Source organism: Perca flavescens, chromosome 16 (genome assembly GCF_004354835.1).
Source record: "Perca flavescens isolate YP-PL-M2 chromosome 16, PFLA_1.0, whole genome shotgun sequence".
NCBI classification, from domain to species: domain Eukaryota; kingdom Metazoa; phylum Chordata; class Actinopteri; order Perciformes; family Percidae; genus Perca; species Perca flavescens.
In genome coordinates this window covers 1999548-2027046 of record NC_041346.1, presented here as the reverse complement: position 1 = coordinate 2027046, position 27499 = coordinate 1999548, and the positions used below count along the sequence as shown (strand labels likewise).

The 27499-nt window shown below is 39.5% G+C and overlaps 1 protein-coding gene across 5 annotated transcripts in view; it reads left to right on the top strand.

Moving 5' to 3' along the window:
- Window positions 1–27499, top strand: part of ythdc2 (YTH domain containing 2) — a 76429-nt gene that overhangs the window by 29317 nt on the left and 19613 nt on the right. For all 5 annotated transcript variants that reach the window (XM_028600776.1, XM_028600779.1, XM_028600778.1 and 2 more), the window contains exons 11-24: window positions 121–269; window positions 2122–2257; window positions 4863–4989; window positions 7063–7128; window positions 7557–7738; window positions 8348–8444; window positions 9519–9606; window positions 11239–11319; window positions 11426–11508; window positions 14516–14621; window positions 15401–15520; window positions 17439–17711; window positions 23283–23409; window positions 24141–24346. In XM_028600776.1, coding sequence (XP_028456577.1) covers window positions 121–269; window positions 2122–2257; window positions 4863–4989; window positions 7063–7128; window positions 7557–7738; window positions 8348–8444; window positions 9519–9606; window positions 11239–11319; window positions 11426–11508; window positions 14516–14621; window positions 15401–15520; window positions 17439–17711; window positions 23283–23409; window positions 24141–24346 — 1841 coding nt within the window. The remainder of the gene's footprint in view (window positions 1–120; window positions 270–2121; window positions 2258–4862; window positions 4990–7062; window positions 7129–7556; window positions 7739–8347; window positions 8445–9518; window positions 9607–11238; window positions 11320–11425; window positions 11509–14515; window positions 14622–15400; window positions 15521–17438; window positions 17712–23282; window positions 23410–24140; window positions 24347–27499) is intronic.

The window sequence follows — 27499 nt, the reverse complement described above, 5'->3', positions numbered from 1 at the left end:
GACGCTTTTAATTAACGAGTCCACTGAGTCAGACTGAATTAAAAATAAAAAAGAAGCATGACAGCCTTCCATCTGGCTTCATGTTAATCTCCTGTGTGTATCACCCGCTCTGGTTCTCAGAGGAGAAGAAGCAGAAACGTTTGATGGAGTGGTGTGAGGCGGTGGAGAACGGTTCTGTTGAGGAGACACAGAGGACAGAGGTGTCTGCCCTAGGCTTCCTCCAGGACAGCAGCTACCTGGATGGAGGGGACCACACCTTTAACAAGCCGGTAAAACACACACACACAGCATTGGGCCGGTATGAGATTCTAACGGTATGATAACCTTCAGCAACAATACCACGGTTTCGCGGTATTGCAATTACAGCTCTAAAATGTATTCTTAAATAATAATATATAACTACAATTACCCATTACTATGAATATTATAAATAATGCTACGATTCAATGTAAATGCACACATACATATGGAGAGAGAGAGTGTGTGCCTACTTTGTGCACACACGAGCTCTCTCTGTACAACACAGATAGTCGCAAAACCAGATGTACACAACGGTGGAAGACTTAAACAACCGACGTGATACCAGCTCAATTTATTTTATCACTACAGTAAAAGTACTAACTTACTTGTCTGCTTAGGGAAGTTAGGTTAGGAAGGAAAAAAGCTGACGTTATCTGCCTCGTTAGCAGCCTGAAGTCATTATTTCACCATTGTTAGACATGCTACATTAACTCTCATAACGTTAGCTGATTGCAAACGTTCATTCAAAGACAGCGTTACATTACCTTGAATTTGTGTGGGGATGTCTGTGGTTTTTCAGTACCAGAAAAATTCCCACATAGCCAGCTTCAGTCTTTTTAGACGTGCGGGAAGAGTTTGAGGGTTTCATCTACTGCAGCCATCACGCACAGACACTCACACCAACAACAGGAGGGGGAGGGGCCGTGATACTGTACGCTGCACATTGGAAGGCAGAGGGATTCCTGACTGGCACTTTCTATCCATGATGACTCATAAAAACAAGCTCATACCGCAGGAACAGTAGAACGGAAAATTTTAGTGCTTTTGAAACCGTGACTTTTTCATACCGTGGTATACCTTAAAAGCAATAACCAGCCCATGCCTAACACGCACACACACACGCACACGCCACTCTATGCACTGCTTCAAAAGGTCCATTCACGTCCAGTGTTCAGCATCTCATCTCGTTAGCGATGTTGCAAGATAACAATTCAAGCGCCCCACTCATTAAATACTGTATGTGGACCCTGCTAGCTGATGTATCTGTCCACTTTCATTAGTGGAGCCTGCATACTATAGTGATTAGGGCTGTAACGATATGCGATATGAAACGGAAATCGCAACACTCAGATCCACGAACCTGTGTGAAAACCAGTGTGAGAAGGCAGAATGGTGACACACCCCTTCCAACTCCCAGAGTTAGAGCTGTGCGATATGGCTTAAAAAACCTCCTTCGTAGCGATAAAAACAAACGTTGAAGCAGAGCTCCGTGCTACAGAGCGGCGATTGTTAGTTGTTTAAGCCGCTACAGACCTCCGTCACAGCTTGGTTGTATCAGTGGCATTTAGTAGTTGTGTTGAGCCGCAACAGAGTTCTTCAACACCGCCTCTTGTGCACTGCATGGTGCTCCTTCAGGTCAGCGGTAGTTGGTTGGTTGGATATCCGAGAATAGGTGACTGTCAGCCGGGGATACAGCACCGCGAGCTGCCGTTCATTTCGGCGGAGATTACAGTTAAGTAAGTAATGAAACGACTGGTTAAGAAAATGATTAATGTTAGTCCCTGTCGCTGCCATGTTGTTTGTGCATCTCTCAGAAGTGACAAATGCGCGGGGGGAGGGCTGAGCCCGTTCGGAACTACGGGAGCCCAGAGGAGCGTCGGCGGATGTTAAGGAGAAAATCGATTTTCATTTAAACAAAATCGACGTCAACTACACATTCGAGTTAATTGATAATATCGATTTATCACCCAGCCCTACCCAGAGTTATAATTTTTTTAGCCAGAGAAGTTATGTTGAGTTATGTTGAGTTATGTTGCTCTGTTGCGTGAAACTGTCGATGCTTGGCACCAGGTTGAGTCAGTGTGCCATTTTGTGTCACAGCCTGACAATGATGCAGAACAGCTGGAGCCGTGGCTGCAGAAGGAGATGGACTCTTGTATTTCCAACGTTTTCCTCAATGAAGACCAGGATGCTTTCATTCAACTCTTCAACCTAATCCTCTATGAAAATGTTAACGGTATGGCTTACCTTTCTGGAATCATTCATTATACTATTTTGGATATGTGGCATGTAAACACTTTTAGAATGGTAATAAATGGTAAGAATTGTGCATGGTACTATGGTGATAAAAATTCCAGTAGATGATTTATATAGTATATGTGGTCATCTCTCATGTCATGTAGCTTTTTTTATTTATTTTTTTTAACAGTTTTTCAGCTGAATTTCCAAAAACTTCTACATTATGATATAGGATTTTATCCATATGGCCCACTCATTACTGCTCGTAACTCCCCATAAAACCCGAAGTTGTTGAGGTGTAAGTGTGTATTTTTTGTGTAAAGAAGCCTCTAACTCTCAGCAGAAAACATCTATTGTAAAGAAGCGTATTTCCAAAAATGTTGAACTGTTCCTTTTTTAAACTTTTAAAAACGTTTTCCGTCAAAATGTTGATAGATTTTGACGTTTCCGACCGCACTTGAAGGCAGCTTTATTTCACAGGAGAGAGAGAAAGAAAACAGAGGAGCGAGACAGAGTTCTTTATTTATTTATTTATTTATTTATTTATTACAGGGACAGTGCATATTAATATACATTTTTTATGGCTATTTTTCATCTGCTGTCCCTAGACAGATGGTAAAAGTCACCCTAAAATGAAGTAAAATTACATATTTACAAAACAATATAACCATTATAATACATTTGGTAAAAAGTACTATTAAGCTACAATGTACAAAAGAAACCTAACAGACCAACAATCAGACAAACATCAGACAAAGACATGAACACATGCACACACACAAGGCAAGAAGCCAGCAGAGGGCAGCGAGAGCAGGTCTAAAAGTTAATGGTAATGTTGGTTTGTTGTTGCAGGAAACATTCAGCTATAAGACAAACTCCCAGGCAGTTCAGTGCTTGTGTTAACTTTTTTAATAATTTTTTTTTAAACATATATTTTATTGAGATCAGAATCAAGTTTTGAAAATAGACATTTTGTACAGACAGAAAAAGACACAGAAAAGAAAAAAAGAAGGCACACAACCCTCAATCATCAAGAGATGGGGGTGGGATCAAATTATTCTTAGATAGTGGACCAAATGGAGGTGTGCTGTTAAAAATGTAAAATGTTTCCTGAATTGATACCACATTTTTAAAGTATTAAGCACCACAGGATTTTTAACATACAATGAGATTTTTGTTGGAAGGGAGGAATATATGAGAGTAGATATAGAAGATGTCCGACAGCAAGATAGGGCTTCCACTTTGCACAGAGTTAAATTAGAAGAGACAAACCAGCAACGTATTTTATGAATGTGAGTAGCCCAATAATAAAATTGAAAGTTCGGTAGGGCAAGACCACCACCAAACCTACATCACTGAAGTAATGATTTACGGATCTGACTTAATTTTGGTTAAAGGCGGGGGAACGTTAGCAGGAAAATGTTCATGTCATGTTAATACCAAGATACTTGAAGCCAGAGTGACTGATATTAAAGGACAAATCCGTTTGCCGAAGTAGCAAACCTGCTGTATTAATGGGATAACATTCGCTCTTTTGTAATTTTATTTTATATCCAGATAAAGATCAAAACGTATCTAGAATAGACGGAATGCCAGAAAGACAGGACACAGGGTTGGATACATATCACAACAAATCATCTGCATATAGAGAAAAAAAACACCTTTAAAACTGGTGGAGGATCGTAATGCGATGGACAGCGGTTCAACAGCCAAGGTGAACAAAGATGGTGATAAAGGAGAGCCCGGACGTGTCCCTCCTTCTAGTGAAAAATATTCAGAACGGGTGTCGTTTGTTTGAACAATAGCTTGTGGCGTATATAATAATCTACTGGTTAAGATTCTGCCGAAACCAAATACCGAATCCTCCTCCCATCCTCAGTCCATTAACACAGTAAACACATTAATCAAGTAAACAACGTCCACAGCAGTGTATTTTTCAAAGCTGGTAATGGTCATCTGGTTAACACCACTTTCGGGACCGTCCCCCCACAGGTTGTCTCATTGGAACTACAGCTGCAGCTTAAAGTTACATAGTGTTGCTTTAATTAAACCATTCTGTTCTTCAGAATTAATACTAGGCAAAACCCTCCCCAAACGGAGAGCAACAGTCTTGGCCAGTACTTTCACATCAACATTTAGTAAGGAAAAAAAGGTCTATAGGAGCCACAGGAGCAGTAGTGTTTTTTGGCACGGGTGGTTTTCTACTGTATTATCTATCATTTCACCGTGTAGGGAATTGGCAAATTGGTGCCCCTGCTTGCTGAGAAGGTACCGTGCACACTGCAGCTTCTTTTTTTTGGGGGGGCTGTTTCATTTTTTTACCCTCTATAGTGTTTTAAAACTTTCTTGTGGCAGTGATGTTTCCTGTTTCCTGTACGGGACTCTCACACCACCTCAACCCATAGTTTAAAACACACCGACAAATCTGATCTCTGGTTACATGATTGGCCACCGTAGCGTGACATGGGGTTGCGTTTTTCAAAAAGTTTTTGCAAACCCCGCCGCAGCCTAGACGCACTACTCCCATATAAAATGAATGGAAAGACCTGCGTTTTAGATATGACGGCTCCAGCTGTTCCTCATACTTGTCTTGTTTTACCTAGTGGACTACAGGCACAGTGACACAGGGACTTCTCCTCTGATGGCGGCAGCAGGTCGAGGGTTCCTCACACAGATGGAGCAGCTGCTCAACATGGGGGCAGACATCAACTTGAAGGCATCCAATGGCTGGTAGGACATCCACCACGTTATGTTACCAAGCTGATGTCAGGCCGCAAAGCTAATTTAAGTCCCATTACAATTATTATTGTGAGTCACAACCATTTGTTTATAGAAATGGAGGAGGCGTATAATTTGACAGGCTTTTACAGCTACCCTCCGTCCACCTGCTCCTCCTAACCAAATGCTTTGCGTGTTTAATTCAGTTCAGTGCCACAGCCAGGCTGTTCGGATAACCGTAGGCTTGCATGCCATGGCTGAACCGCCTCAAAAAAAGGTTTGGAACGATTTCTTAACGGGAGAGATGACCTTTCCTCCACATGTCCAGTTTAGACAGTATATAGAACCTCCTCACACGTTCTGCACCGTATGCAAGACACCAAGGGGCAACCGGTAACGAACCGGTAACGAACACAGTCCCATAAACAAATACTCCCCACCCCCCGAAACATAATGATATTAAAAAATAAATGGATGATAAGAAAAAAGCGTTCATAGTGTCCATCAGTGATGGGAGTAACGCGTTACAATTCAGTGGTTGAAATGACTGCAGAGAGATGGATACATCTGCAACACGGACATTATTTTCCGGAGTTTTTTATGCTGCGTTGAAGCGAGCTGTCCCGTCACTGTTCCCCGTGGTCAGAACCAGAACCAGACAATAACTGTAAGTAACTGACAACATCTGTGTCCTGTCAGTGGCGACATCAATGTGACCGAGCAACTGACAGATAACATGTTCGGAATGTTTAGTCTTGCTACACGTAATATTACATTTTATCAGTGGTGGAAAGTAACTATAGCCTACCGTCGGCTACTTTGATTCAATTTTAATTGGGTATTTTTCATATAATCCTACTTATTAGGCTACTTCTAGTCCACCACAATTTAGAGTCAAGTAGGCTATTGAACATTTTACTTAACTATTTATTTTATAGCTTTAGTTACTTTGCAGCATCAGATTAATTATACAAAATAATATGAATAAATGATGATGTATTAAAGTGGATAAAGATGAGACTTTGTTGACCCCGTGGTGAAATTCACAAGCTACCTGCCAAGAATACTTCCACTTTTATTTTGGTGAAAGTAACTCAAAAGTAACGCAAAAGTAGTGTAAGCATTACAATTCAGAGACAGTAATATTATTATATAATATAACTAATTTGTACTCAGACAATTTCTTCAAGGTTGGCAGGTATGTAATGGCCAATAAATGAATATTTCAAAAATAAAATAAAAACGGAAGAAAACCCTTCAACCATGTTCTGAGTGTTGGGGTTACATAGTTTGTCCACCAGAGGGCGCGCTACAACGTCCCTGTTGGCAACGCTATGATTTTTGTTGTACTTACTGTGTTTTTGTTCAAAGGACTTTAAGTTTCATATCTTAAGTTTGTATTTTTATACATTTTATTTATCAGAAATTTTATATATTTTGATGTTCTGTTGTTACAATAAAACAAACAAGTTTATTTTTAAACTACATTATCATATTTTTTTAGTGAGGACTCATAAATAACTACAAATAACTTATGTTAATAAAATCTGTTTGTTTTGTTACGCGTTTCTGGATTAAAAAAAAATATATATCGGCCGATATTTCGGAATATCGGATTTTTAAATCACCAAATATTTGTATCCATATCAGCCTTTAAAATCCTTAATCGTTCGGGCTCTAGTAAACATATTTAAAAATTCCCTGCGAGCCAAACCTCCGTATCATGTCGGCATGAATTTTTCTTCTAGACATTTTCAGCGCTTATTTCTATATCCCATATTTTCTGATATAAAACAAAAATTGAAAACCGGTCAATTTGACCCAAAGTCAACCCAAGGGTTAAACAGACAGGCGCTCCAGCAGCGCGTCCCAGACAGAGGGTGAATACAAGTGCAGAAGTGTTTTTATTTTTTAACATTTAAGGATGTAAACATGTTCTAGTAGAAACATAAAATATGAAGTATGAACCTGAAAATGGGGTACAATAGGTCTCTTTTAATACTCCTTCAAGCTGTTGGGCATATATGAATCAATGCATTTAATGCATCCAGTGCATTGAGCGACAGTGTTTTCATCTCATTTCAGGACAGCCTTGGACTTTGCCAAACACTTCCAGCAGATAGATGCCATGGATCTTCTCAAATCTTCCATGTGAGTGTAATGTTGACTTTGATTAACTACCCTAAAAAGAGGTAAAGGAGTTCTTCTCATTGGTTTGTTGTTTTTTGCTGAAGAGAGGCAGTGAATGCTATTGACCATTTATATTTAGTAGCTTTTGTTTCAAAAAAAGAGTGTCTGGAATGTTCAGCGTGAAGATGTATATATGCCTACACGGAAAAGATTGCTCCATGAAGAAGATTTAAATTGGGGTACAGCACTTTCAATTCTTTATGCTTTAACTCTTTTAGTTATTAATGGTGAAATGAGTAATGGTCCACTCTTTCCCTACCTTCAAGTAGCGTCTTTTACATGCCCTAAAGAAACTATACATAAAGTAAAGGCTTGCCCACATTGAAATACTGTTTTAGAAAGTTTATAAACTTATTGGATTACCTACCTACATTCCTGCTACTGTGCAGTCCTTTGGGGGAGGTGAGCAGCCTGGGTGAGTCCACTCTGGTGCAGTGTGGCAATGCTGAGATGAGCACCCCCGAAGAGCAGGAGCTGCTCAAACTGTACCACCACAGCTTTGATGATGAGTGGGTGGACCTGGACCTCATCATGGATCTGCTGCACAACATCTGCTCCACCACCAGTGATGGTGAGCCTCTGCACTAGAGGCCAGAGATGGTCCGATACTTTATGCCTTTATTACCATACCATTTTATGCTTACCGATTCCGATACCTGAACTTGCGTATCGGCACCAGTGTGTCATATATTTGATTATGTTTTAACAGCTGTATACTACTATCCCTGTATGGATGTGATAGGATTGCTATCTTCATTGTACGGCCTGGCTCAGGTTAAACTTTTTGTGAAACATGAGCAAACCAAAACAATGAATGCCAGAACGTTAATTATCCAGTTTGACAGTCAGTTATAACAGAAAAAGACATCAAATAAACTACTTTAAAGGAGATTTTCTTTGGGGCTAAATTACGTTGTATCAGATCAGTGCATAAACTCCAGTACTTGCCAATACCGGTATTTTAGGCGGTACTGGAGGTTTTCCGATACTGGTGTCCGTATCGAAACATCTCTTATTTTAACAACATAGCTTGAGCAGTGTGATGCATGGCAACAACAGAAGATTCACACTGCCAAGTTGACTCGTTGCCTATTAATCACAGCCAGATTTTTTTCGGGAATGCGGATGATATTTCAGGATTATTAGAATGTGAACTTTTATTTTATCTCTTGGTCTTCAGGTGCTGTACTGATTTTTCTTCCTGGATACGATGACATAGTGGCACTCAGGGGTCGCATCCTGTATGACGATAAGAGATTCTCCAACCACTCTGACAGGTAATATACATATACTGTACATAAGAAGAACTGAAGATATTTAAATGCAATATCTATAGTACTGTATGCCTTTTAGTTATGTTGATTTAAAGTCATGATAAGGTAGAGATTTTTCTTTATTGTATTTTAATACACGGATAATTGAAGCATTCTTAAAATATATAATAAACAAAATATTGTATCAATAGATAGTCCTGGATTCATCTTGATTTAGCTTGTATTTTTATTAACTTGGACCTTATTTTCCTATGTTTTTGTATGTAAGTCATTGATCGGAACCACAATCTTTGAAACTGGTTTAGTATTAAGTTAGACCGCGGCAGTCTGCAGCAGATAAAGCTGCAATGTAATGTTAATGGGCAATTGTTCACCGTCCACTAAAAGTTCTGTTTTTGCTGTTGACAGGCTCAGATTAATATTCTAAGTGTCTGACAACATTATGGAAAGGATCCCTACAGAGATAGACCTTTTAGTTAAAGAGTAAGATCCTTTTAGTTTTGAAACTGCCCCAAACTCACCATCCCCAAACTCACCATCCCCAAACTCACCAGACTCCATGTAATTAAACAGAAAGCATAAAACACACTTCTTTTAAGGTTGACCGAAACAAAGTAAAACTATCAATGTCCATCTTGGTTCGTCTTTTCACTGTTCCAACAATCACCACCCTGGTTTGGGTGGCTTCTGGTTGGTTGAAATGTACGCTAAAAGTATTGTTTATTTAAATGAAGTCAGGTGATTTTGGCAATTTTGGATCTGTTTCTGATTAAACACAAAGGATTATACTGGTTAACAAAAAGGTCTATAGGTCCCTATAGCTATAGGTAAAAAAAGAAGTAAAGCTTTAATACTGGACCAATTTCAAAGATTTTAGTCACTTACACATCAGTGCATGGGAAAATATGGTCCAGGTTGTAAAATACAGGAATTTAACTTAAAACAATACAAACCTATATTTTAACATGGACCTTTATTAATTGTTTGTGCCATCTGGTCAGTTGATTGTGTTGGCCATAGTATAACACAGCTGCACATTGTGTAGTGTGTCTCTGACAGAAGTGTATCGTCTCTCAGGTACCAGGTGTTCACTCTACATTCAGACATGCAGACTCTGGATCAGAAGAAAGCCATGAAGACCTCTCCCCCTGGTATCAGGAAGATAGTAAGTCTCTGATGTCACTCAAGGATCACGTCATTCAACAGCAACACAGGCCAGCGGCATCTTGACGCACGCCCTAACTGGTTTACTGTTCTATTTCCCAACATCAGCACTTGTCAACTTCCAGTCCACTGAGCGGCACATTCCAGTAACTGTACCCTACTTCTTCCGTCTGTATTATGCGTCCTGTCTATTGACTATTGTCTATATGTCAAGCAGCTGTTGACTGATGACTAGTTTGGTTTTCCCTTTGAATGGAATTTTACATGAAATTCACTCACTATTGTCACAGCAGAGCCACAACCCTGGGGAAAGTAAACACTATCGTAATGTCTAGGATTATAACAGAGCTTGGTTAGCTGTGCAGTTTTTAATCAACAGTACTAAATACTTGGTTCACCTAGCTGAAAGGATAGGATCAGGTGGCTTACCTGCCGTTCTGTGGCCCTCGCCGTGTTTCGGCACTTGTCAGTCGGCTCGGTGTTAAACAGCGTTGACTAGGGCTGCACGATATTAGCAAAATATCTATCGGGCCGATATTTGCGTTTTTACGCGGTTGCCGTTTGCCGCACATTTCTTTTTTTTTCGGCATTATTTGCAGACAGGCATCCACAGCCAGCTCTGTGTTGCTGGAGACACTGCAGTTCACGTGCAGACCATGCACGGCCCCTCCCCCACTAGCAGAGTGCTGGTGCTGGAAGACTGCCAAGCTTCCAGCATGGCAGTCTTAAATTACAAATCGAGCACTTTAATTCAGTGACTACTTTTCAAGTTTATTGTTTTCTTAAATTATTTAAATGTGTTGACAAAGGACATTTTCAGCAAGCAATGCATCATCAAAGCTGTGTTGTAGATGTTGATGAAAGCCTTTTACCCTTGCACAGTTAACCATATGCAGTGCACCCATCCATATGATGCACATTGCACACATAATTTGGGTGATATGAATGTAAGATGATTGCAGAAGTGACACTGATCTGTGTTTTTGTTTATTATTTTTAAAGAAATGGCAGAGTAGATTCCGAAAACAAATCCAGTGTGGCAGGGTTTACATTTTTACGAAGTAAATTGAGGGAGCAAAAGCAGTATCTGCTCCAAATATCGGCTCAAGAAAATCAGCAGATCCGTCATTGGCTAAGGCTGTTGAAAAAAAGAAATCGGCATCGGCACTAAAAAATCCATATCGGTCAATCCCTAGTATTCTTTAGTCTGTATGATAGTATTTGTAGGCCGGGATGTCTCTGCAGCACCACAACACTTTATTTTAGAATGTTTGACACATATTTTGCCTTTAACAAATATTACGCCCTCCTGCGATTTGGATATTGCACTAGTTCATATTGCAATTTCGATAAAATTGCAATTTAGCAGCCCTAGCGTCGACACTCTGTTGATATTTTATTTGTAAACATTCAAGACGCGGACATAACATTAACACAACTTGGTGGGAAAATATCCAGAGAAATCAGAAACTCATCCTCCGCTCACTGAGCCTCCTCTGTGTCTGCTTCACATCCGCTTTGTAAGCAACGTGACGCAGGCAAGCCACGCCCACCGCAGCCTGGCGACCAATAGAAAGCAATAGGTGGATTTTGCCATGACACTATGAAACCGGTCATTTTTTTCTCTTTTCAGATTCTTTCTACTAACATTGCTGAGACGAGCATCACCATCAACGACGTGATCTTTGTCATTGATTCAGGAAAGGTCAAAGAGGTACAGTTCCTGCTCAAGAGTTGTGTGACTTGAAGTCTAACAATACATCGAATTTCATACTTGTGGTTAGTAATTAACTCTTTAATGGGTTTTTTCCCTGTTGTAGAAGTCCTTTGACACCCTCAGTCATGTGTCCATGTTAAAGACGGTTTGGATCTCAAAAGCCAGCGCTCTGCAAAGGAAGGGAAGGTAACCTCAACAATGTCCTTATTCTCAAAAGATGTTAAATCTTAACATCTCACCTGAGTTTGTGCTGGTCTATTAATATTTGTCGTCTCCGCCACGCTTACATTGCCATAGGCTGCAATGAGCTAGAAACATTAAACGTCGCCCAATAAAATAGGTCTTTACACATTGGGGACGGGTTTTTTTTCTCGTGCTATTAATTTATGATTAATTGCACATTAATTAATCATAAACACGTCAACATATTCCAACCGTTGTTATTGTCATGAGTACTGTTACACAGAACACAAGTATAATGCGACGATAAAGCAATGTCATTTTTTTCCCGAAATGAGACTGATTTACGGCTGGGCGATATGATATCGACTTAAATTTTTTATATCATAATATCCTGATATGACACAAGTGGTGTCTTTTCTTGGTTTTAAAGGCTGCATTACAGTAGAGTGATGTCATTTTCTGAACTTACCAGACTGTTCTAGTTGTTCTATTTGCCTTTACCCACATAGTTATTATATCAAGATAACTGATGATTATTTATCAAAATACTCATTGTGTGCATATTTTGTGAAAGCACCAATTGTCAACCCTACAATGTCGCCGCAATATCAATATCAAGGTATTTGGTCAAAAATATCGGGATATTTGATTTTCTCCATATCGCCCAGCTTTAGGCAGATTATTCTGAACTTTCACACGGAGAATAAAGAAGTAAACCAATCATGTTGTGTTGTTTACTTATGAGGATCATAATACAACAACATTGAGGCAGCTGTCTGAACCATAGACTGTGTAGACGGAAAATTACTTTAATAAATTATTTATTACTCCTTTCAACCTTGACAAATGCAGTGTTTGCCAGAGACACTCTTTCCGTTCTTACCTTTCACAATAAAAAGCCCTACACTGCGTAACTGATTACCAGAGGGAATTAAATTCACTCAGAGTATGTCAATAAAATAGCTTACATTAGCTTAGTGTTAGCTTTTCCTGCTTCGGCTTCCTGACCGGGGGAGGGGGGGCTGGAGTCTACAGAGCTAAACTCCCTCGTCACTCGACTCAGCAGCCCGGGAAACCAGACGAGGGTAAACCTCTGTCGGTCTGGAGGAGCTGCAGCATTTATTTGAGCTCAAACTGCAGACTCTAGCTACTGCACATTAACTTGACATCTTCACCGCTAAACATTGCTCTCTCTCCTCTGCTAACACTGCATCTTCTGTCACTTTCTCTCTCGCTTCAGCAGTGTCCCCAGAAGGACCTGATTCTTCTGACATGCTGGCGCAAAAAACTTTTATTGAAAACTGTCACAAATTCCCATCGATGCCGGTATGAATAGTTTTGACGTGAAATATTCGCAGGTGATTATTTCGCATTGTTGTTTATTCGTCACCTCTCCGGTGTGTAAAGGCCTCAAGCCTTTTGGGCCATAAAAGTCTGCCAGGGTGGATTTAATTTTATTTTATTTTTTTTGCTAATGTAGGACTAGAATACACTTTTCTATCATAAATGACCAATATGTCATGTGTGATATTAATTGAGAGACAGACTTTTTAAATTTTAGATCAAAAGGTAAGTTTGAAATTGGTCTAAAATTGTTTAAAACAGAAGTAAGTGTATGTTTCTGTTGGAGAGGTCAAACTATTGCGCTTTTAAAACTGGATAGGAAATAGCCAGTAGACAGTGAGCAGTTAATAATAGAGAGAATTTGTGGGCCAACCGTCTGAAATACCTCTTTCATAAATGTAAATGGGCTGCATTTATTCTTTGCTTTTTATTTATGCTTTTCTAGTCTTAACGATTACTCAAAGCACTTTTACAGTACAGGCACCATTCACTCACATTTATAAACTGGTGGCCAAGGCTGCCAGACAAGGTGCCACCTGTTCAACAGATAAACATTCACACACCGAGCAATTCCGGGTTTATTGTCTTACCCAAGGACACTTTAACATGGGACTGCAGGGCCAGGGATCGAACCACAGACCTTGGTAGACGACCGCTTTACCGCCTGAGGGCACAATCTAGTAGGGACGGTGTCTAATTGGCAGATGGAGGAGATTTAAGTGTGAGATTAACTCCCTTAATTCTAGCAATATTGGTGGAGGGTTCTGTCCAGATGTGGAGTTTTCTGGTCACAGGTGTGTTATGGAGCCTAATGTCATTTTATTTAAGAGATGGTGGACAAACTAACTTGCATATCTCAGTGAATGCTTGCATATGCTGGCTGGAAGGCAGGGTTAATCACTTGACTGCTTGAAATAAAACCCTGGGGCTATGGCCGCTACTAGCATTCACACTTTGGATAAATAAAAATACTGTGCTTTTTTAACAGCATCCTGAAAGGCAGCTTAAACCTTTTTGCAGAAACTGCTGGATTACTTAAAATTAGAAGGCTGAGAGTGGATACTGGTAGATGGCCTTACGGCAGGAAGCGGGGGCACTATCAACACCAAATTTGGTATATGGTCTTGTGCGGCGGAGATACACAGTTCCATAAAAAATTAGCCAGATTGAACAAAACCATGGCCGCCATCAATCAAAAAACGTCAGTGTGTGGGGCTTAGCAGGAAATGGGCCATGACTCAGGTTGTCTTAGACTCCTGACTTGCTCTTACACTTACAGCTGATTAAACTCAGTGGAGACATTCTGCACTAAGCCCTGAACTTACACACCAAGTTTGGTTCACATCCTGTAAAAAAGGGCCAAAAGCTGTGTGCAATTATTGAAATGCTAGGCACATTGTGATGATGAAAGTGTGTGATTGGTCTCACTCTTTTTTTTAGACAAATTAAACCAGCTAAAGTGACTTTTTGAAGCCTGAAAATCACTCACTGTTGCTTGCGCCTTTTTGATTTTAGAAATTGCGCTGCTTCCTTCTGTTGACATAGAAAGGGTTTGAACCAGAGAACTTCTTGATGCTTGTGACAAAATGTTAAAGCCTCTGCTGTTAATATCAGTGATAAAAATCAAGTTTTAATCATCTAAAGAATGCACTGAACCTGTCCACAGAGCTGGGCGCTGCAGACCAGGGATTTGCTTCCACCTCTTCAGTCGTCTCAGGTTCAGCAACATGCTGGAGTTCCAGGTTCCACAGCTGCTGCGGATGCCACTGCAGGTACACACACACACACACACACACACACACACACACACACACACACACACACACACACAGACCCCATCTTATATCACGCAACATCCTTTTTAAAAAATGTATCTTAAACACTGGTTCACTTACAGGTTCACACTTTTTTTTTTCTACATCATTGGACCTGGAACTTTAAAATACCACAAAGGTATTATCCTAAAAACTGAACTACAAAACACAATAAAAAAAAAATTATCTTACAGATAAAGTAACAGGTCTACAAACACATAATATATACCGGTACTTGACACACGTCGTTCTCTATACATAACCTGGTAAATCCTTTAAAGACGTTCCTCACAACAAGAGTTGAAGATGTATTCCAAAGACTTAGTTTTTCCATTGCATATCCAAATGCACTGCTTAGTGTTTATCATCTATTGACTTATTGGCAAAGCATACCTCTCTTCACACCTGTAACTGTTTCAGTTGATCCAGTTTAGGCTAAGAAAAGGTAAATAAAGATACTATTCCTGTGACTGACACGCATCTTATAGCCTAATATTACAGAGCCATATTTACCTGGCTGTAAAATACACCGAGTAGGTCAGAAGAACACACTTCACACACACACTTCATACCTAAGGCCTTTTCACTTTTTGACTTTAAAATTCCCCAGGTAACATACAATGTGTGTCACCACCGTTACCATCTTGCATAATTCTAACGGTAGATTGCTTAACCAGATTGTTTAAAAGACTGCTGAAGCCTGTCATAGTGATAATGTGTCATGTTGTGTGTTTAAGGAACTGTGTCTGCAGACCAAACTGCTGGCCCCCTCCTCCTGTCCAGTAGCGGAGTTCTTGTCCAAAGCTCCACAGCCTCCTGCTGCACATGCCATCAGGAACGCTGTGCAGATGCTAAAGGTAACAAGAACCTACAAATACTACGTTATAGGGATGTCCCAATCAGCCTCTTTGGCCCCTGATCAGATAAAAAGAAAAAAATAGAATATCTGCCGATACAGTCTTGATCACATATTTGTATTTGCCTAGATAATAGAGCTGAACACCGTTTTTTTTTTTACAAAAATTACTAATTAAACAAAGTAACTAAATGTTGTCTTCAGCTTAATACATTTAACTTTAAGTGCATCTAGAATTTATGTAAAACTTGCATATGAAATCAACTTCTCAATCAACTGCTTAGAATGGTGTAGAACGTGAATGATCAGAGTAAGGTGATTGGGGTGACTGATGATCCCTGATCAGTGTAACCCTCTGAGGACAACAGACGCACCGGCAAGTCCAAGCAATGTTTGACAACACTCGTATATAAAAACGATATTATTTACTAGGGCTGGGCAATATATCGATATTATATCGATATCGTGATATGAGACTAGATATCGTCTTAGGTTTTGGATATCGTAATATCGTGATATGACATAAGTGTCTTTTCCTGGTTTTAAAGGCTGCATTACAGTGAAGTGGTGTACTTTTCTGTTCTATTATTAATGATTATTTATCTAAAATCTAAGTGTGAAGATATTTTGCGAGAGCACCAACTGTCAACTCTAGTATATATCGTCGCAATATCGATATCGAGGTATTTGGTCAAGAATATCGTGATATCTGATTTTCTCTATATCGCCCAGCCCTATATTAGAAAATATGGGACGTAGAAATAAGCGCTGAAAATGTGTAGAAGAAAAATTTAACAATTTAAAATGTTGGGGGAAAAACTAAAACAAACTGGGAAAAAAAAGGCCTCAAAAACGTCGAAAAGGTTGACGGGAAGACAACACAAGGGTTGATCAGAATTTATGTTTACATTTTATGGTTATTTGAACAGCTGAGCATTGAACCAGGTGAAGAAACCTGTTTATTATTTATTCATTTGATTTTGCAACTGTTCACTGAAATAGCCAGTTTCTATGAAACTACTTGTGACATGTCATATTTGGCTTTGACTTTGACTGAACATTTGCTCTCACTTTGCAGAAAAAATATCGGGATATATATTGTATATCGATATTCAGCCAAAATATATCGGGATAGGACTTTCGGTCCATATCACCCAGCCCTATTATTTACTATTTTGTTTATATATTACGCTACTTTTGTGAACCCAAGACTTCTGTAAATTAATTTCAAGCACCAAAACAACTGAGTGTAGGTTTGTTTTCACTAGAGACTTGAGAAATTTCAAAAAGCGAACATCAGTCTTTCAGCTTTAGGGCCAAATGATCTCTTTACACATTGATCTGGAACAAATTTGGGCCTCACTATACAGAAAGCCGAGTTTGTTCTGAACATTTTGATATGACACACATGGAGATCAGGTTATATACAAATACCCTTAAAAGGTGAATTGTAAAAGATATGTAAAAATGCCCTTATACTTTTTATTGATTTTGAATTGGAGGGATTTGAATGGCTATTTGTCTGAATTAAAGGCTTATTCTGTACAGACCACATGTTGTGTGGCTGATAGTGATGTTTAGAAGCCAGAGAGACTAAATCTGATCAGATTATGGATCATCTACAGACATCTACTGTTTATTAACATCAGCAACAGATCGCATTTAGAGCATTTTGAGAGCTACTCTGACATAATAAAAACACCTGGAGACTGTGTACAAGCTGATATATGGGTCTGATAACATTTTATTAAATCGGAATCAGAACTAACAGGATGTGTGTTTCTGTGACTTCCTGTTAAGCCTGAAGGCTGCTGCAATCGGCTGTAAACTATCCGACTTTACCGCGGCTTTTTGTCACCGCAGCTCATCTCGAACGAGCCTATTGAGTTTGTATTGATTCCCGCCACTTTTCTCTCCAGACAATAGATGCTATGGACCAAAATGAAGACCTGACTGATCTGGGCTACCACCTGGCAGATCTGCCTGTGGAGCCCCACTTGGGCAAGATGGTGCTGTGCGCTGTGGTGCTCAAGTGTCTGGACCCCATTCTAACCATTGCCTGTACTCTGGCCTATCGGGACCCCTTCATCCTTCCCGCCCAGGGATCTCAGAAAAGAGCTGCTCTACACTGCCGCACACGTTTCACTTCCAACAGCTTCAGCGACCACATGGCCCTGCTGAGAGCCTTCCAGGTAGGTGGGGGTCCATATAGGATGTGCGTTGAGTAGTTAATTTAGGAAGTGCTTGTTTTGAGGGAAGCTGTAAGGGGATGCTCCAAACCTGGGTATTAGGACCCTCAAATGATTACATTAAATTGACGAGGTCACAAAATAATTAATCTGGATCATCGGAAGTACATTTTACTCTCCGTGTGTTGCCATTCATAGAATCCCTTTTTACAGGAAACAACGATACTCGAGCTAGTAAGCTACACGCTAAAAATGGCAAGTTTGAAAAACTAAAAATTGGATCATGCAGTAAGGCAGGCCTGCCTGGTTCTTTCCTAGAATGATTGTAAAGATGCACAAAGAATACGTTTATGGTATTAACTCTCTAAAGCGTGATTTATGTTTTTGTGTTAAATCTACGCTTTGGCTATGTACGTAGGTGCGTGGAGACATGGACCCTATGCCGATCCCTACCCCTTAGCCTGACGTGCACCTCTCGAAAAATGGAACTACAAGTCGCAGCGACGTACGTCGCTCGGCCATGGCTTGGTAGCGTTGCATTTCCCCCGACTCATTACCTGGTTCTCCTTCTCCATAAACGACATGAAATCAAGGAGAGGGTTAACTTTTCCTGCTCCAGATCTCCCACTGTGGTCAGAAAGAATAGAGGAGACACTTTATTTCTCGCACTATGACTCTAGAGCATAGGTCACTAACTGGAGGACCGCAGTCCGGATCCGGACCTAGAAGCCGTCCCACCCGGACCAAAACAAAAGATTATGAATTAAAACCTGATGGGCGCTTCTATTTTAATATGCGCAGCTTTTGTATTCTTTACGGTAGTGGTTTAGTGGATGAGGAAACGCACAGACCAATTGCATGTGAGTTAAGCCATCCCACGTGATACCACTCAGCCAATGAAGTCTTCGCATTCCGGGGGGTAAACATTGGGACTCTACAGAGCGCAGACAGATGAGAGAGTTACAGGCAAGTTACACAGGAAAAGAAAGTTGGATTAAAAAGATAGCGATACATGTAGAAAACAAAGGGAGTGAAAACAGACGAATGAGACGGAGAAAGGGAGAGGTACAGACGAGTGTGCCGGAGAAAGTTGAGGAAAATACGAGTGAGATGGAGAAAGGGGGAGATAGACGAGTCAGCTGTTTATGAAATGTCATAAAGTCGTAATTATACATGAGCCTTCTGCTCTGATCTCAGCCGCTCTCTCTCTCCCCTCTGAGGCTGAATAAGTGGAACATGAAAACCGCGGGTCCCGTGAAATATGACAGCTACAGTTTATCGGAAAATAGCATCGGGCACCCTGACTTTGATGAATTTGCTGTTTATCAGACCCCAGATGAGACAAGAAGCTAACGCTGCGGTGTCCCTCTGACGTCCGGCTGCTAGAGAAGCTGTAGACACGCTGTATTAACGTTACTGTTTAAAACGCTTTCCAGGTTAGTGGGGATGCCTAGTCTACCGCTCCAAACCACATTAAAACCGTAGTAATCTTCACCCAGCGTTTAGTTTTGTTGCTAAACTGTGTGTAAAATGAGTGGTGACGTTAAATCATCTGTGTGATGTTTATGTTTCCAGGTAACGTGTTGACGTTAAAACAGGCCTGCGTGTGTGTTTTGAGAAATATCTTTATACTGCAAGACTATATTTATTATATTAAGTTGGATATTATATGTAAAAAGAAGGAAATGGTTCTAACATTGTACTTTAGATGTGTGTGAATTTCCCACACCAGGAGTAATTTAGTTCTATTTTATAGTGCTCCATTATCTGTTCAAAAAATGTTTTATGTTCTGTGCAAAATGTTCTATTAAAGAAAAGACAGAAAATAAATATTTGTGTGTGCTGTAAAGTGGATGGAAAAAATGAAATCGGGATCGGCTAAAATTGGTATCAGCTGGCCTAACTCAAAGAGTCAATTGATTTCACCTACCAATATAAGAGGAACGCAGCTCTAACTAACGCAGAGTTGAAAGTAATCAGGCCTGGTGCCGGATTTCTGGCATATGAATATTTTAGAAAAATAAATAAATTAAAAAGTCCACATGGGATTTGTTTTGATGCACTGGATTTAATCATCGAACTTCTACCTACCAATGAAACGAGTTCTAGCCAATCAAATGCAAAGTAGGGCGGGTCTTTGCCGAAAAGCGAGAGTGCGGTGTGGTCTCCGTGGTAACGCGGCTAAAAAAAGCTGTCTTAACCACTTCAAATTGTTAAAAGCGGTAAGACAGGGCTGGCTAGTCATTAGATGCTGGTCACAAAGCTTCGGTCCATGCACTCTGTCATACGAGTACGTTACCGGCAACAGCGGCTACCAATAAGACTGTTCCTTTACTGACCGACCGTGATACTGTAGCTATCTGAAGCCCAAACTGCCTTAACAAAGCTGTCTGTTTGGAGTCAGCATGGCAGGTATTTAAACATAACGGCCTTGTCCCAGAGTTTAGACGTCTAGCTATATGAAAAGATAAACAATGCCACGTTTTTAATAAATTTAAATAAAGCAGCTAATATCAACATGGACAAAATCATGAATGTACTAATTCACTTTTTTGATGTTGACCTGGCCAAAGTAGTACATTTTAGTTTTCACAATTATTCATTGTAGGATTATATTATTGCAATATGTAAATCCACATTGACTCTTAATTTAACATATGGTTGGAAGAAGCAAAAATGTATCCAAAACTTTTTAGTTTTATAAATTATGACTTTTATTATTGTGTAATGTCAGAAGGACTTTAACTGTTTTGCCAGTCAAATTAATTTTAATGAGTGCATATTGAAATATTACACTGTTGGTTGGCAAAAAATGCATCTCAAAATGCATCAGATTGATGTTTTAACATATGTAATATTTAAAATTTTCTTCCGGGGAGCATGCCCCCGGACCCCCCTAGAGGGGTAACATCCTTCTCTCCTTTTTCACCCCTGACCCGTTTTCATGCCTAAGTTATTTAAACATAACGGCTTTGTCCAAGGGTTTATGAAAAGCTAAACAATGCAAAGTTGTGATTGTGATGTGTAATATAAGGACTTTACCCCTTCCAAAAAGTTTCAGGCTCAGGATTTTTTTTTACTTTAAGCCCTCTATTTTGAAATGCAGCCCTAGCTTTATTTAGTTAATGAGAGAACAATATACATATATACAGTCATACATATATGTTCAGTTCTATGGTACGTGACAATAAATATTGTCAACAAGTTTTTGAATTGTACTGAATTAATTTGATGGTCAGTTATTGATTACATTCAGATGTTGATACAACTACTAGGCTACTTAAATATATATAACATTAAATTGTTAGACATTATGATCTTCCGGACCTTTGCTTCAAAACATTTTCTCTAACTGGACCTTTTTAAAATTTAGTTGAATACCCCTGCTCTAGAGTCACTACTCACTCCGAAGCTAATTGCTTTCACTCTCACTCGCTCTACCACACACTCCTCGCGCGTGCCAGCCCTTCTTTTCTCTTAAAGAGATCAACACACACACACCAACGCACAAGTATAAACTTCAGTCCACTTACGTAGGCTACGGCAAAAGCTCTGCATGGACCCTCCACAGAACCATAAATCATGCTTAACTGGGACGTTTTGGGACTGATTGGTGGGATTGTTTTAATTTGGCTTAATTTACATACAATTAATTAAATACAGTTGACTTTAATTAATAATGTTTGTGGCGTTTTCTTTTGCAGGGTGCACGACTTAAACTACTTTTCAACGTACATATGTTCCACCAAAACAAGTTCCTTCTCGAGACTATTTAGCAGAGCCCCCGTCGCTGTGTCCGGAGCTTAGCGCCGCCCAAGACGATTGTGACTGTTTTAAAGAAATGCAAACAACCCAGAGTGTTTTTGTATCCTATCATAGAATGTATCTGATGAATGGCAGATAACTGTTTAGTTAAACTTCTCATATTTTCTAAGGGGTGGGAATCACCAGCGGCCCCACGATACAATGTGATCACATATTACATTATGTCACGATACAATATTATTGCGAAATTCTGCGTTATATTTCAATTTACTTTTTTCTTTCTTTCTCTCAATTCAAAATTATGTCTGTTTTATCTAAAAATATCAATTTCTCCTGCTGACCTCACCGGAAACCGAACCCCAACAACACCATGTTGCAAGGCAATTGATTTTATCATTCTGGTACCAAAAAGTTAAAGGTGCTCTCTGCGATGTTGGGTGACGTCACTTCTTGTTGTCGTTCAAAGTATTGTCAAACAAAACAAAGTCTAGCTCGCCCCTCCCTTCTCCTCATCCCCTCCCCTCCCCCTCTTTTCCGCGCACTAACCAACTAACCAACCCCCACCCCCAAATCCTTCTTGTCGGTTATTGGCTGGAGCACTGTTTGTTACGTTTGGTGGTGCAGGTTGGCGCAGTTTGTTTTTGTTGCTGTTTGTGGAGCCTGGGCTGGTTTTTTACAGTGTGTTCAGGGGACAAGCAGCTATGTATCGGTTGCACATTGGAGTCCAGCTGAAAATAGTGGACTGTAAGATCATTTTTTCAACAAGATTTATTTCATCTTGACGGCGGACACTTTTAGGGAGCAACTCACACTCCTGTACCCAAGCATTGTAAAAATTTAAATTCTGTTCATTCATATTATCAGCAAGATTAAAGCAGAATAAAATGTCCTATCAAAAAGTCTAAAAGTGTAAATACGTTGATATACCACTTAAGAAAAATGTTTAAATAAGAAAAATGGATATCTATTTTTTTTTTGCTTGAATCTACTTGAAAAAATGACAAATATGAAAAGAATGTAAAACAATAGAAGTAGGGTTGGTTTTTCTTTTGTTTTTTTTAAGGGAAGATTTCACAGTAACAGCCATGATATTCCTGTCTGTGTAATAAATTATTAATAATCTACTCACATGCATACCTGGACACTCTACCTGCTCTTAACTGCTAATTTATGCTAAATGTCATTTATTTATTAACTGTATAACACAATACCAAACACTGTCCTATATATCTATATATCTATCTTTGTTTATCTGTAGTTTATTGTTGTTTACGGTTTGTTTATTTTTTGTAAAAATATTTAGCTAAAAGTTTTGTTATTCTTATACTGTATTTCTTTCTATCTTTTTTTCTATTTAAAGAGTGTTTTGTAAGATGATAAAATCTGCTGCTGGAAATCTAATTTCCTTGCAGGAGTCGTCCCAAAAGGTTCAATAAAGAGAAGTCTAAGTCTATGCTATGTCTCTTTGTAACTGTTGCGAGTTAGCATAGATATTTTAGGAGATAATTTAAGAAAGCACATCATCAATATCAATTGTCTGAATCTCATATGGTTTAATCCCATCCCTTTCAAACACAGTGTTTAGAAGCCCAGCGTTTTCTACTAGTCATAAAGTAACTCATTTGAACAAACAATTCAAAATGGAGAAAACAGTTGAAAAGAATTTCCATGTTCATGTTCTGGTTAAAAGATGATTATTGTTATCAATGTTATGTTTGCCAATTTATCATGATACAGATATGGAGTCATATTCCCTAGTCGAAACAATGACAGGATGTTTTTCTTCATGTTTTTTCTGTGTGGTTCCAGGCGTGGCAGAAGGCCCGCAGTGACGGCTGGGAGAGATCCTTCTGTGAGAAGAACTTCCTGTCTCAGGCCACCATGGACATGATACTTGGCATGAGGACACAGCTGCTGGGACAGCTCCGTGCCATTGGTCAGTTCCACTTTATTTTATTTTATATCCTACACTAGGGCTACACGATATGAGGAAAATATGCTGTCAACGTTGTTGAATATCACGATGTTGATATAACTTGCAATAAACAAACAGATATTGAAGTGTACTCGGTTCTGCATTTCTTTTCTTTTTTTCCAGGTTTGTTTATTAATTTCATAACAGCAAAACAAAAGCAGTTGAAAAATATATGTATAAAAACAAGTTTCCTTTTTTTGCTTACATACACAAAATAAAATAAACAACAAATCAAAGCAAACCAAGACACAACAAGCCAGGTTTAGGCCAATCTAGTCTTAGTCAGGAATATGTGAGAAAATAGTATTCTCAAAATATAAAAAAAAAAAAAAAAAAAATGGGCCCCATATCTTCTAAAATGTTTGAGAAGAACTCCTTGTAGGAAATCTAATTTGTTCTAATTGAAGGAAATAAAGGACATCCGCCTCCGAGTGCATGACACGGGGGATTCTTAATTTCCATTTAGTTAAAATTAGTCTTCTTGCTAATCAGATGACAAAGGCAATAACATATCTATTAGATTTTGATAGGGAATCATGAGGAATTCTAAGTAATGACAACAAAACTGTCAGCAAGCCTTCCGTGGATTTGGAACAGGCAGAAAACACTTGATCAGCACATTTCTGATTTGCCTAGTTTTGTCAAATGAATGAATGAAGGCTAGAATTTCAAATGGCCTGTTTGCCCCTCAGGTTTCGTGCGAGCTCGTGGGGGCAGTGACATCCGCGATGTGAACCTGAACTCTGAGAACTGGGCCGTGGTGAAGGCCGCGCTGGTGGCCGGCATGTATCCGAACCTGGTCCATGTGAACCAGGAGACCTCCCTGCTCTCTAGTAACAGGGAGAAGAAGGTCCACTTCCATCCCACATCTGTCCTGAGCCAGTCCCAGTTAAAGGAGGTAGGAAAACAAATCATTAAATTCATATGCAATTCTGTCTTATCACTAGAGGGATCTTAACTCACCTTCTCTCCACTAAGCACTGCCCAGAGGGATCAGACCTTTACAAGCCTTGCAGGAAGCCTTGTCTGCAGCCATGATTAGTTATCACACACATTATGAACCCATATGTTGAACGAAAGAACACAAATATATAAATTCCAGCATATTTGTTTTCTAGCTTTTTGAAAAATACCATTACATGTAGGTTTGTCTACCTTGTACATGGAGAAAGATAGGTGGGGGAGGTCACACAGTTAGGGAGCCAGAGAAGAAAGAACCAAATGAATACACATGGATCCCTGCAACCATTGCTTGGTGCATATTTCCTTATGAAGTGTTTTTCTTTTCCGGCTACCCCTAGACACAACACTGACAGACTGATTAACAACCATTTTCTTTTTACATTCCCAAGCAAAAGCTGGTACTGGAGTAATGCACAGTTCTCAGATAATGACTAGGTGCAGTCTGCAAAAAAAACAATCCAGCCACCCATGGAGGCGGGGTACACCCTGGATAGGTAACCAGTCAATCGCAGGGGAAAACAAATACAGGCAGCACTTTCTGAAGTTTTTTTATAATAAAAAAAACAAAAACGTCTAGGAAGCGACTGAGTTAATTCTTCCTATTAAACTCCTGAAAGGCTTTTAATGTCAAACAGGTGGAGGAAGTGTTGAGCTGACAGTAGCTGCAAAGGCCAACATCAAAATGGGAAAAAGCAGATCATTAATCAAAGGCTTAAAAAAAAAATAAATGATCCAAATAAGTTCAGTATAAAATTTTAAGTTAGGGCTGTCACAGTATTGATTTTTTTTTTTGTAACGCACACATTTGTAAAGCCATTTAAACAGTTTAGGATACTGCCATTTAAAAAATAATTGTAATCTCCGCTGTTTTGAAATAGTTTCTAAATAAACTTTTCGAATGCATTTATTCCTGTACTAGTCGGTTTATAGCATATAGTCTAAATATTTATCTTGGTTTCACAGTTGTCATTAAGAGGCCGAATATTGGTCTGCATTAGGGCTGAACGATTAATGGCATTTGCAATAATATCGTGATATGTTAAAATGCGTTTTCCTAATCGCAAAGGCTGCGATTTGGTCACATGACTCGCAAGAGCAAATCATTCTGCACTCCGCAGAGAAAGCATCAACTTGGCACACTAACGTTACGCCGTATCTTGAGCTGATTTCTGTCATTCAAACCACTCTTGAGATGTAGTTTAAAACAGCCATTTTAATGAAATAAAGGTTTTTATTCAGGTTCGAGTCCATACATGCAGTTAATGGATTCAGACTTGCAGAACTGAAGGCTCGTTTAGCAACGATTAGCTCTGATTAGCGGTTATCTCCGGTTAGCAGTTAGCTCCATTGTAAAGATATGGAGTGGAGGAGCTGCCACTGAGAGGGGTAACAACCAGACTCTGATAAATGACGTTCGGGGAGCTTTCACAGCAGCGTGGCTGCGTTGTTTCAACTGTGTTATTAGTACAGTTAATTCCACAGCAAGACCACCAGCAACTAACGTAACAATAGCCTCTCTGAGCAAGTGCAACGTTGACGATGTAATGCACACGGCACGCAACTTCACGAGGGGGAGGGGCTGCTCCTCTCTGTGTGCTGTAAAAAAAAAATACGTTGTGGGGTGCCCAGATAGCTCAGTTGGTAGAGCAGGCGCCCGTATATAGAGGTTTACTCCTCAACGCAGCGGGCCCAGGTTCAACTCCGACCTGCGGCCCTTTGCTGCATTTCATTCTCCCCTCTCTCTCCCCTTTAATGTCTTCATCTGTCCTGTCAAATAAAGGCCTGAAAATGCCCAAAAATAATCATAAAACAAAATGTGTATGTATATATATATATATATATATATACACACACACACACTCACTATATTTTTACTTATTTAACTGTCTAGTAAAGTTCAAAGATGGTGTTTTAAAAAGTGCAATCTACATGGTTACATATGTTTATTACAGTAAATAATAATTAAATAATCTAAATACTGCTAAGTGTGGTAAAGCCACATTTTTGTTTTTATATTTCTGCAATGTGCACTTTAGTTTGTGTGATTTGTTTCTGACTTTCATATGAATGTTTCCACCAGGCTTAGTCAGTACTCAATATACTACTGTGACTGAAGTAGTTAAATAAACGATATCATTCATATAAATTCATGCATCAACTAATTTCATCATCACATCCAGACCTGGCCTCCAGGAAAGAACAGTTGGTTTAATCTATCTAATCTTGTGTTGTTCATACTATACAATGATTTGTTTGTCTTTGTTGAATAATACAGAAGACAAAGAGCTTAAAAAATAATCGCGTATTAAATCGTAATCGCAACATTTGTGAAAAGAATTGCAATCAGATTTTCAAAAATCGTTCAGCCCTAGTCTTCATGTGAGTGGAGCGCAAGTGAGTGGGAGGACGTTGGATGAAGCACAAAGTGGATGTTTTAAAAAAAGTTGGAGTGTCTCTCGATCCCGCTGCGGTACCGCTCACACCCCCACCCGATCCCGACCCAGGCTTATATTGTACGTGCAGATGAAGTAGAGCTGGGTAATAGAGAAAATCAAATACCACAATATTTCTGAACAAATACATCGATGGCGATATTGTCGGGTTGACAATAGGTGCTTTCACAAAATATTAACACAATGAGAGTTTTAAAAAAATAAAATGATCACCAATAATGTGGATACAATGACAGGTGTGTAAAGGCAAATCACATACATTACTGTAATGCAGCCTTTAAATCCAGGAAAAGACAACACTTTTGTCATATCATGATATTACGTGGGATTTAATATCTAGCCTCTAGGGGTGGTACGGTTCATGAAAAAACATCCGAACCGCTCGGTTGGCTTGTCTCGGTTGGCTTGTCTCGGTTGGCTTGTCTCGGTTGGCTTGTCTCGGTTCGGAGCGTGTGTGTGTCGCACGGTTCATCAGTCCACTGTTAATGGTCACTAACCTCTTACTGCCGTAGTGGCCACTTTCAACACCTATGTTAAAACACTTACTGGAAATGACGAGCAGGATGAGCGTGACAAACGCAACACATGGCAGCTGATTGGACGATCGCGTCACATGGGTCTTGCTGCTCCTGAAT